The sequence below is a fragment of the Trachemys scripta genome, chromosome 20 (genome assembly GCF_013100865.1).
Source record: "Trachemys scripta elegans isolate TJP31775 chromosome 20, CAS_Tse_1.0, whole genome shotgun sequence".
In the NCBI taxonomy this organism is placed as follows: domain Eukaryota; kingdom Metazoa; phylum Chordata; order Testudines; family Emydidae; genus Trachemys; species Trachemys scripta.
This window is the reverse complement of record NC_048317.1, coordinates 10,286,298-10,298,090: the sequence shown is the minus strand read 5'-3', so window position 1 is coordinate 10,298,090 and position 11,793 is coordinate 10,286,298. Positions and strand designations below refer to the sequence as shown.

The following is an 11,793-nucleotide window of genomic DNA, read 5'->3' as shown; positions in this document are numbered from 1 at the left end:
CAGACAGCTAGAGAAAACAAAATGGCATTGTAGATCATCAGAGAAGATAGTCAGCCTTCAGCATTTTGCGGTGCCCTTACTGTGAAGGTAGGTTTGAACACCTCATCCCTGTTATTCCCTTTTTGTACCACAGAGAGGACACATCCACCATCCAGGCAAAACCTTGCATTTGCAAACAATGCAAGTGGATAACTGTGTATACTGACAAAGTAGTGGGACATGCAATTAGTCAGACTCTGTGCATGTATGTATTCAGGGTTGGCCTTCACAACAGTTATGTTACATTTCTGCAAATGTTGGGATGGCTGGAAGTTTGGCCCTAGACGAAGAAGACCTGTATTCTGCTATCTTGTTGACAGCATTCTGAACATAGGTCAGTGCTTCAAAGACCTATATCTCAGAGCATCTGCACCCACCTGGCTGAGGTTGAAGGTCATTATGCTGTTGTCATCATAGAGCAGGATGTTTATGGTATCTAAGGCCCACGTACTTTCAGCCAGCAGCCCAGACTTCAGAGACATCATCACTCTCCATGCTTCAGGAGTTCCTGTAATATAAACATATGATACCTCCAGTTCCTGGCGCTGAGAAACAAAAAAAGGACTGACACTCAATATTGCTTTCTGATTCCATGGACAGCACAACAGCCCATTCCACAGGGCTTTACAGACCACAGTGCAGACAAACCAAATATCCCGGGGGGAGGATGGAAGAGAGAGAGAGAATGGTGATTCAGACAAAGCCACCTGAGACCCATTTCCTTTGGCGGCTCCCCTTCCCAACAACCTGTCCCCAAAAGCGGTGATGGTCCTCTGACAGACATCATCCCCAACTGCTACCGCAGAGTGGGAGCTTAGTCTTACCAATATCTTTTGTTGTCAGCCGTCTCCTTTGCTTCAACACAGGCTGCGTAGCTTCCACTGATCCGGGTGGGAAGGTGATGTCCCGTCGTATCATGGGAGGCTGTACGGCTGCTGAGGCTATATGCGAGGCAGGGACGGGAGGTCCTGCTTTCTGCATTTTCATCCCCGAGTGCAGGAACGGAGATTTGCTGGGTGAGGTGCGGTTCTCCAGAGGTCTGGGCAGAGGTGCTGGGCTAGATACCTGAGGAATGTGATTCTGCATGCTAGGAGGGGTCTGGTAGTTAGGCTGTGGGGGCCTTGTCATTGGGGGTACCGGGGCAGAAGGACCATAAGGAGGCTGACGGTTCCCATGGGAGGGCCATGGCCCCTCGTGATTTACCCTCTGATCTGAATGTAGAATTTCATCTGTTCGATTCACTCCGTGATAAGCAGGCCCCTGGGCTGCAGAGCCCGAACTCTGCCGATTTGGATAGCTGTACCCTATTTCATTGCGCCCTTGCCACAAGGTGCCCTGCTGCAGGCCCTCTGGAGTAGATTGTATAGGACCACCCATCATCTGGGGTGGCATATTCTGCTGGGCAGTCGAGCCTGGGGGAGCGGAGACCCTGTCTCTGCCAAATTGGAATGGGAACTGGTTCTGCGGCCCTCCTGCAGGTCGGCGGTCGGTGGCAGGATATGTACTCCCATACTGGTTCTCCACAGCAGGACATGTATAAGGCTGTGCAGTTTGCTGCTGGCTCGGTTGTTGGGTCTGTGCTGTAGGCAGCTGCTGCTGCGCCTGCCCCTGCCCGGTGCTGTACGAGACGTTGTACATCTCCCCTTCGTGTCGCTTGGCAGGCGGGCCATAATTGCCATCCATCGGTCGCTTGTAATTCTACAAGGAAGATGTACAAAGCAGTTGGTAACGGAGAATATTTATAAAACGCTAAAGGCAATGTGAATTCTGTGGCAGAGCTACACAGACCAAGTGGGACTGCATCCCACATCATACGAATGCTATTATCTAACCTGCACTGGGGTGAGTTTTTCTAAACGGTCAATAAGACCCACCTTCCCACATGAGGCCTGAAGAGACTCCAAATTTTTACAAGCCAGGACGGCTTCCTTCAGGCGTTTTGAGTTTCCCTAGCTGCTTCCATAAGGATGCTTTCAGGGCAGGCTAATGGACAGTGGAAAAGACTTGCCTATAAAAAGAGCTCGCCCTCAACCTTTAGTACACAGTCACGACACAGTACAATCTGTGCGTGGATTCCTGTTTGGTCAGTTTCAGTAGCTTCAGCAGACCCTGTTCCAGTTCTTCCATAAATTGGAGACGTTTCCACTGAAATCTCAGATACGGTGTGAATCAAAAGCTATAGTTAGTACTTCTAATTGTTCCTTTCATCATAGATCTTAAAGCATCTTACAGAAGTGAGCATGACCCCTTTTTTACATATGGAAGGTCAGTCGGGCCATGACCGAACCAGGATTAAAATCCAGATCTCAACTACCAGTCCTGTGCCCTAACTACTGTGCTTCTATCTAGGCTTCAGCGTGAAGCTCTAAAGCTCCAGGAAGACACTTGAGAACTGAAGTAACTGAAACCCTTGGCCCAGCGCCCTGTGGCTCTGGTTGCAAAGCCAAACAAACTGCAAAGCAGTTGGAATTATTCTTAGCAGAGCTCTGCAAGTGCCCTCTACTATATGTTCACGAGCCAGACAGGATCTATCCCAAAACTGCAAGAAAAATAAGGGATTGGTGGAGGCATTGCCATGAATAGCAAGTTAAATTTTCTTAGTTTTTATGGATGTTACGCTAAACTCTTCTCTGAACAAAGTGCATTGTATATCTATAAACACACTCATGGGATGGATAGAACTGCAAAATCTTCAACAATGGGCTCAGGAAATGAAAAACATCCAAGAAAATTCTGGGTTGCGTGGAAGGATCCAAGTCAGAGGCAGTTACCTAGACCTATTAAGGGATGATCATGAGGCCATACATGAAATACTAGACAAACCTGCTGTTAGAGATACTGTGGGGATCAGACAAGTAGGTTAGAGAGAACAGAACCCCAAGTGAAGCTTTCTGGGCTCCCAGAATCTGAACAAGTAACTGTACTAGCTCTGTACTGAAGAGCCCCTACTTACTTTACAGGACTAAAGGTTGTACACACTGCAAAAAACCACAACGTGTATTACAGCAGTCACATTAAAACCTGTTTAACTACTTGGAAACTGGCAGTAACATGGAAAGGTTCTGCATGATGGTTGGGCGTGTACATGTTATATAACTCTCAACATTAAATAGAAATCAGTACAGCAGACAGCTATGCCAGAAAACAATTTGCTTTTGACAACTTTCCACAGGTAAATCATCCCACGCTTCTCTTGAGCAAACCGGAGAGGTTGGGGAGCTCACCTGCTGTTGTTGTTGATAGATGGTGGTTTGCTGACTGGGAAAGGGACTGCCAGAGGATGTGCCTTGAGTGGAGAACTGATTGCCATAGGAATCATGTCTGCGGAGAGAGATTGAACAGGTGCATCACCCTCTACCCAGGTGCACACTTAGCGATAAGGGTTTCTGAACTCCCTGTCTGTTGTGGGAGGCAACCCGTTCTATTAACTGGCAAATGCTGCTCGTTTGGCACCACCCTGCACCTACCGTTGCTGCTGCTGTTGCTGCTGTGGATAGCGGCTGGGAGAGTACATCCCTGAGTCAGGGGTGGAAGGCATAATGTTGGCCTGGGGAGTTCCGGTTCCTAAGCTGCCCTCTGGTCCCATTCCTGGCTCCGTCCTACACAAACACATACATTTGTCACGGCTGCTCCTTTGTTCCTCTAGAGGAAAGAGGCTACCAGGGCAGTCACTGTTGTGAATAAGGGATACACTATTAACCTTAAGAGTCCAGCAAGCGCTCACCTCACTCTGTCGTAAGGACCTCCATAGGGATAATGTTGCCGTTGTCCCAGGGCCATGTTACCCATCCCTGGACCTGCAGCACGATTATACGGGTCACCCATACCAGTGTTGGGGCCCTGCCCTGAGGACATGAAGGGGTCACTTCCTGGAGCTGGGAGAGGAAAAGAAAGGATCAGCACAGCAAGTTCACCTTGGAATCAGAAAAAAACGTTCTCCCCTTTTGCAGGAGATGGATGAACATGAGGCCACATGGCACTGGCCCAGGGGCTCCATATATCCCTAAGGCACCTTTCAGGGGTTAGACAGTTAAATGGGTTAAGTGCTTCTGTATAAAAAAGAGTATTAAGAGCTCAATCACCTTTCCTCATACTGCTGTAAGGATCCTTATTTGGCTCGTAGGACATGCGACCCATCATGTCAGAGGTATTCATGCTGGGCTGGTACCCGGGATTTGGAGTCATGGAGTTCCGCTTCTGGAACGTGGGGTCACTGCCATCTGCAAAGGCATCCTGAAGACCTACTGAGTTACTCCTGATATAATACAAGAACACACTGTTTAGAGTAAAGTCCTGTGCCGCTCTTCGACCCCCCACCCCCAGATACCCTCACTTCCCCTACAAGATAGATGATCATATCCCCTTCCTGACAGACCCACCCCCAAAAGAGGAAAAAAAAAAACCCTCGTTTCCCTTCAAAAAGGGAAACCCCTAGGAGAGAAGAAATCATTACACAGATGATGGGATATAGTTGCCAACTCCACAGCTTCACTACCAGTTATTACAAAGTGAGAGTGACTCGTGCGACTGACCAAAACGCTCCTCTTGGGCCCAGCTCACAACTGCTAGCGAACATTAGCAATCCTGCCAGCAACACAGGTCCTTTGCTCGCAGCAGACAGAATTTGGCAGTGCAATACCTGATGCCTGGCAAAGGGGGCATCTGACTGTGTGGCGTAGACGCTGGCGTTGGTGGTTTCAAATCTCCTCCCTCTGCCATAGAGCTGCTGGTGGATTGAGGTGTCTGAGGCCCCTGCATGGAGCCTGAACCCGCTGCAAGCAGAGAAAGCCAGCGTGAGTAGATCTGCACCAGACAGAAGAGGTTACCCAGAAACACGCAAGAATCTCAGCAACTCAAAAAATCAAGAGAGACCCCCTGAAGGAGTGGTATGGCCAGTCTCAAAACATGGACAGGTGAGACCTCTCTCTAACCCCACCCTATAAGCTTCTCTCTAAAATAGAACCGGTTTGAAAGATAAAGGAAAGCAATAGCAAATATAGCATTACAATGACATACCATCGGCTGTCCAGACTTCCCAACAAATCCATACACAACGCGTTGAGCTGTGAGAACGCTTAAGGCCCTCATAATTCTCTGTCAGAAAGAATGTCACTTATCCTTTCTATCCGATTGTCCCACCCACACCCCTTTAAATCACCTCCCCACCATACTGGACAAGCTCCCCAGATTATCAGGTGTTGGAGGAAGATGCTTAGCAGTGTACCAGGCTGCACAGAATTAAAGTGTTTCTCCAGCAAGCGTGACAACCCCAAACCCCACTATCACAGTTAGCGGCCCTGCACCTTCATGTTCATGCCATACTCAAGGCAAAGGTAGCGAGTTTGATGTCTCAAAGCTCACATCCTTTATGAGATGGAAACTCCACCGCCTTCAGTGGAAGTCACTCTGTGATTTTGTACTGCAAGGCTCCCTTATCTGACGTGCCCTTTCCGGTGGGGATTCATTCAGGATAACTCTAGAAGCACGCCTAAGCCATCTTGGGACAGACTCTCAGGAACAGGGACCGGAGAAAGAACAGCACTTTCAATGAACGATAAAGCCCTTGTTTAGCCAAGAAGTGGAGGATCAATTGAGACAAAGCAGCTATGGAAAACCCTCACTTGATAATCCTAGGCCACCACGTGTAACCAAGCACACAGTGAGTTTAGGGAGTTCCACTATTCCAGTGGAACTACATGCAGCTGGCAAGAGCTGAACTCTTAATTAATGTTTCCATTAGTTACCATTCCCGGCACCCGATATCCCTCAGCTTCAGCCTTGCTGGTTGATGAGTCATTTCAGCTATTCATTAAAATCCTCTAAGGTCACATACAGGTCATGTTTGTTTATGCCCCACCTTCCTGGCACCCTGTTCCTCTCTCCCCCCTTCTCCCCCCCGCCCTTCCTCCCTCCCAATCTGGGGACGTCTCCACAGAAGGAAGGGCAGTCGAGCTCAGCAGGGAGCTTCATTCATAACCCCTCCCCCACACCCTTCTTCACTATTCATTAGCATTTCAGCTCCGCTCCCGCCCCGCTGGGAATTCAGCCTGGGCTCCACTGCATTAGAACGCACTGACATCAACAGGAAGAGGCTGTTTGTCCCCACCCCCTGCTGTCCCTCCCACTAATTTACAAACAGTTGGAGACAAGCCAATTCCATCCCCTGGGAATTAAACCTAACAGCCTGCTGAAGGCACCTCCCAGGGGACACCCAGCCATTCACACTCAGGAACCCAAGAAGGCTTGGGAGAGAGAGGAGGAAGCTCAGAAGGCAATACCCAGCCTCCTGGGCACACAAGTCACGCAGCTTTTTTGGGGGGGGGGGGAAAGAGGGGGAGATGGGGCCCCGCAAACTGCACACTACATGTTTTACAGAGAGGATTGCCTGAGCAGGGCATACGTTTCATTAGACTCTCCAGTAGCCCTACCCCATCACACACGCCGAAGAAGTCACTTCTCTATGGACCCCTATGTATTCCACAGCTACAAAACATATCCCTTAGTGGCAGAATTGTGTATTAGAATCTAAGCCTCCACTAAGATGAAACTAGGTGGAAAGTGATCTTCACAGCCAGAAGGGCCAGCAGTCAAAGGCGAACAGAGTAACAGTGGCCATTGGGGGAGGGATAGCTCAGTGGTTTGAGCACTGGCCTGCTAAACCCAGGGTTGTGCGTTCAATCCTTGAGGGGGCCACTTAGGGATCTGGGGCAAAATCACTACTTGGTCCTGCTAGTGCTGGACTCAATGACCTTTCAAGGTCCCTTCCAGTTCAAGGAGATAGGATATCTCCATTAATTTAATAGTCTGCAAACAACCTGAAGCAACAGCTCTGAGTGATATGAACCGCCTCCATTCATCTTCATGGGGTGTTAACTCGGTATGCCAGCGACAGCAGCTTAAATGCATTCAGTGGTGGACATGTAGGGCACAGCTTTGGAAACCAGAACTCAAACCTTTCCACTCCCCCACCAAAAGAGAGTCACCTCTTCCTTGTTTGCAAGAGAAGAACAGAAGCATCCCCACAGTGCTAGAAGCCACTAGCTACCTTCTAGGTTGTAATTGTCAAACTGCTGTCAGCTGCCAAACCTAACTCAGGCCTCCTGGGTGTCAAATGCCCCACTGCCCTCTACTCAGCTGCCAAAAAGAAACGTTCTTTGAGAGAGTTTGCTTATGTGCACTCACATTTGTGGGATGCTCCCCCCGTCTGGGTTTCAGGAACCTGGTAGGACAGCATGAGCACTCACCTGAGGCACTTGAGGTTTGGAGCAAAGGCTGTTAGAGGCAACTATGAGGGTGGGTGAATAGTGTGAATACGCTGAGACAACTCTGAAAGGATCACACTGTTACTGGCTCTGCTTCAAGGTTGCTTTTGCAGAACTTCCCACTTCTGGGAGTCTACCATGCAGGAGAACAACAAGGAAGGTACACTAAGGTGGTCTAATTGAACATGATTGCAGAACGGTCCTCCTAAAGTAAGCATCAGATCTACAGGCCAAGTCAACAGAGCAGTGCTGCACAAACGTACAAAGAATTCGGGGCAGCAGACCCGCAGATTTCCATCACTAAAGCAAGCCATCAATGCCACCATCTCGATAGAAGGCCAAGTCTTGAGAATCACGTACAATCACGCTAGCTAAAGAAAAAGAGAAAGCTATGCACCATCTAATTCATTGACAGGCACCAAGTGGAAATGCCACCCCTTCTACATTAATCTCCAAATGCCCACAACTAAGTAACTTCCTAGATCAGTGGTTTTCAAACTTTTTTTTCTGGTGACCCAGTTGAAGAAAATTGTTGATGCCCGTAACCCAATGGAGCTGGGGATGAGGGGTTTGGGGTGTGGGAGGGGCTCAGGGCTGGGGCAGAGGGTTGGGGTGCGGGCGTGAGGACTGCAGGGTGGGGCTGGAAATGAGGGGTTCAGGGTGTGGGAGGGGGTCAGGGCTCTGGGTGCAGGCTCTGGGGTGGGGCCGGGGATGAGGGGTTTGGGGTGAGGGAAGTGGTCAGGGCTCTGGGCTAGGGGTGCAGGCTCTGGGGTGGGGAGAGGGGTTTGGGGTGCAGGAAGGGGTTCTGGGTTTGGGGGGGACTCAGGGCTGGGGCAGGGGATTGGGGCACATACTTACCTCCAGCAGCTCCCGATCTGCGGCGCAGCTGGGATGCAAAGCCAGACTTCCCGCCTATCCTGGCACTGCGGACCGTGCTGCGCCCTGGAAGCGGCCAGCAGCAGGTCTGGCTCCTAGGCAGGGGCGTGCAAGCAGCTCCACGTGACTCTTGCCTGCAGGCACTAACCCCTCCCCTCAGTTCCCATTGGCCAGTTCCTGGTCAATGGGATTGCGGAGCCGGTGCTCAGGGTAGGGGCAGCGTGTGGAGCCCCATGGGCCCCTTGCCTAGAAGCAGGACTCACTGCTGGCAACTTCCGGGGCGCAGTGCAGTGTCGGAAAAGGTAGGGCAGTACTGTCAACGGGACTTTTAACGTCCCGGTCGACAGTGCTGACCAGAGCAAGGCAACCCAGCGCCTTATCCAGTAGTGGGTCGCGACCCATGGTTTGAAAAACCACTGTCCTAGATGCCTTAGTCCTAACCAAATAAACTCAGAACCCTCCTAACACCTTGGTTATGTAGCCTGATTTCCCTGGTGGAAAGAATGAGGTTTTGTGAAGAAAGCTGGAAGAGATCAGTGGTCTGGTTTAAGTTTAACTCAGACGCTGCTTTAGGCAAAATTTTTGCCTAATGACAAAATAGTTTCATCCTGTGGAATACAGTGAAGTTAATCCCACACTGGGACAGGTTTCCTGAATGGTGGAAAGACATTATCCAGTCCTTTGAGGAATCTTGATTGTGGCTGAATGCTTCACAGTTGCCTATGGGAAAGTGGTATTCTGAGATGACAAACAAGAGCATTTTGTTCAAGGAAACCGCAAGGCTGATGCTTCAGATACAGTAAGAAGTCAATAAAAGATTATAGGAATGCAGAGCATGGTGATGAACTGCCAGCCACTACTGGGAGAGGGAAAACCTTTATCCACTTCTGGGAGTAGTATTTCAATATGGAAGGCTTCCTGGTCTGCAAAGAGATACTTTGTAGCCTTGCAGAATTTGCTAGATGAGAAGAAATCCATGTCCTGTGACCCGAGCAGCAAGGTGAAGAGACTGATTTGGGATGCAGGACAAGATGGTTTTCTTGTTACAAGGCCTGGTGGCATAAGTAGCCGGTATGGAGACCTATATAGCAATATTGCCTGTTCCAAAACACTGGATTGATCAAGCTAAACCAGGCCCTGAATCAATTCTCTCTCACCACCAGTGGTAGTAATGGGATTGGTGGAAACGCACATAGTGGATCCCTGCTCCAATGCCATCGGAAGAATATTGGTCACTGGATTTTCTGTTCATCCTGCTCTGGAACAACAAAAATGAGGATGCTGCACTGCTGCCTCTACCTGAGGAGGTATGTATGTTTTTCTACCCAAAAAGTAAATCTTTCTGGTTTGGTCAGAAGAGGAGGAACCACCAAACCTGGAGCTCAAGGCTTCCCATTGGCTGCAGAGATGACCAAAAGAGTCAGTCAGGCATGGGAAAGATGCTGAAATCCCTGCTGTAGAACCGGGTACAAGCGACCTCCCTTTGTGGTGGTGAAGGGTGCAGATCCTGGGGTCAGCCAGCTGCCTGTAGCAGGTGTCATCAAGCCATAATCAACAGATGAGACCGAGGAGAAGAACTTAAGGACAGTATATATCAAAATACGCAACATTTCCTTCCTGGACTTGTACAGTCTTCAACTCTAAAGATAATTATTCAAACCAGCAACTCTCGAAATTATCTGTAGTCATCAAGGGTAATGGGGGCAGACGTGATAGCATTCAGGCAAAGCAGAAGTATTGACATCAAATGTGACTTCATCCCTATTCAGTAGACATGTTACAGTGTGGATGTGAGCCAAAGGTGGAGAGAGATGATTGCTTCTTTAAATTGTTGAGTGTAAGAAGGTCATGGTGATTGCCCTTGGCCCTTCTGGGAAAGGTCAAAGAAGCAGGCTTCTCAACTGGCCACCAATAAACTGAGGGAGGTAGCTGCATCAGCCATGGGTTAAAGCCCGGTGAGGATGGGAGAAAGCAGCAGCATCTGCAGAGAAATATGCCAGGGAGCCTGAGAGGCCATTGAGAGAAAAGTCCTAGTGGCGCCTGAAGGGGAAATCACACAACCCCAGACGCTTCCTTTTGCCAGGACTGACAAGATTTACAAAACTGGCGTACTCTCAAAGCAGGACTCCATTTCACTGTCCTGGAGCTGGACAAAGATGCCCATCCCAGAACCAAAGGCTTTTTCTTTCCCACATTAAGGTGCTTCAAAGCAAAGGTCTACTTTACCTTTGCATGGAAATGGGGCCCTCACCAGAAAATGCATCTGAGGATCTGCTTGTAAGGCTCAATCATTAGGAGGGCCTGGAACCAGCTGAGTATACCTGTTTTTTTGTAATAGAGGCTTAAAGGCTTGGCATGTTCAAAACAGCCACCCAGGGAATGGCCTTCTCCAATACAAATAGGATAGAAGGTATCACACTCTGGGAAGACAAAGGGTATAAAGGGCAGCGCAGACCGACCACCTCTCCAGTTCCCACCTGTCACAAGCCACGTGAGGATCCAGAGATGAGGCGGGAGGAGGAGAGGTCAGGCATACCCACAGGGACCACACATCTTTAGGAACTCTAATTACTGTAAGCTAAGTAACAGTCTTTTCTTCTTTGAGTGCTAGTCCCTAGGTGTTTACTACGGGTGACACCCACGCCATACCTATTGAGGAGATGGGCCTTGGGCATAAGTGACACGATAGTTGGAGAAATGAAAGGAGGGACCCATAATTAACAGCCAAAGAATCTACTAACTCATCGGTTCTTAAACTTTAGCAACCTGAGGACCCCCATTTTGATTTAAAATTTTTCAGGGACCCTTTGCCCCGGCCTTTCACCAAGGACCCCGCCCCCGCTGCTTCTCCAAGGCCCTGCCCTCCGTTTGCTCCATCCCCCCTCTCTCTGTTGCTTGCTCTCCCACACCCTCGCTCACTTTCACCGAGCTGGGACAGGAGGTTGGGGTATGGGAGGGGGGTGAGGGCTCCGGGGATGAGGAGTTTGGGGTGCAGAAGCGGGCTCAAGGCTGGGGCAGGGTGTTGGGGTGGTGTGGGCTCCGGGAGAGAGTTTGGGTGTCGGGGGGGACTCTGGGCTGGGACAGAGGGTTGGGGTGTGGGAAGGGGTTCAGGGTCCCGGCAGCGCTTACCACGGCTCCGAGGAAGTGGCCACCAGGTCCCTGCGGCCCCATGGGAAGCCAGGGAGGCGCTGTGCGCTGCCCTCGTGCCCACAGGTGCCGCCCCTGCAGCTCCCATTGGTTGTGGTTCTCTGCCAATGGGAGCTGCGGTGTCAGCACTCTGGTGGGGCAGCACACGGAGCCTCCCTGGGAGGAAGGCGAGGAGTTGATCAGCGGAGTCCACGCACCCTCTGGAGTACCCTTGCAGGCCCCCAGGGGTCTGTGGACCCCAGTTTGAGAAACGCTGTATTAACTGGTAAAAAGAAAGGGCAGATGACACTAGAAGGCTACAGACACATGAGAGTTCCCTCCCAGTCAGCAGGCAGCAGAAAAGTAACTGGAGAGGCCATCAGCCTGCCACACCCCATATGCCCCTCATTCTCAGCATGAGGCAGATGCAGACTGACGGACACTCCTACTGAAGGAGTTCTGGTCTTGGGCACACAGACAACATTTGCAC

General features: G+C 50.2%; 1 protein-coding gene across 1 annotated transcript in view; it reads right to left on the bottom strand.

The window, feature by feature from the left end:
• Positions 1-11,793, bottom strand: part of ARID1A (AT-rich interaction domain 1A) — a 78,513-nt gene that overhangs the window by 3,442 nt on the left and 63,278 nt on the right. The window contains exons 13-19 of the mRNA XM_034753748.1: positions 4,679-4,811; positions 4,122-4,294; positions 3,764-3,914; positions 3,507-3,638; positions 3,264-3,360; positions 864-1,737; positions 417-547 (exon numbers count right to left, since the gene is read on the bottom strand). Coding sequence (XP_034609639.1) covers positions 417-547; positions 864-1,737; positions 3,264-3,360; positions 3,507-3,638; positions 3,764-3,914; positions 4,122-4,294; positions 4,679-4,811 — 1,691 coding nt within the window. The remainder of the gene's footprint in view (positions 1-416; positions 548-863; positions 1,738-3,263; positions 3,361-3,506; positions 3,639-3,763; positions 3,915-4,121; positions 4,295-4,678; positions 4,812-11,793) is intronic.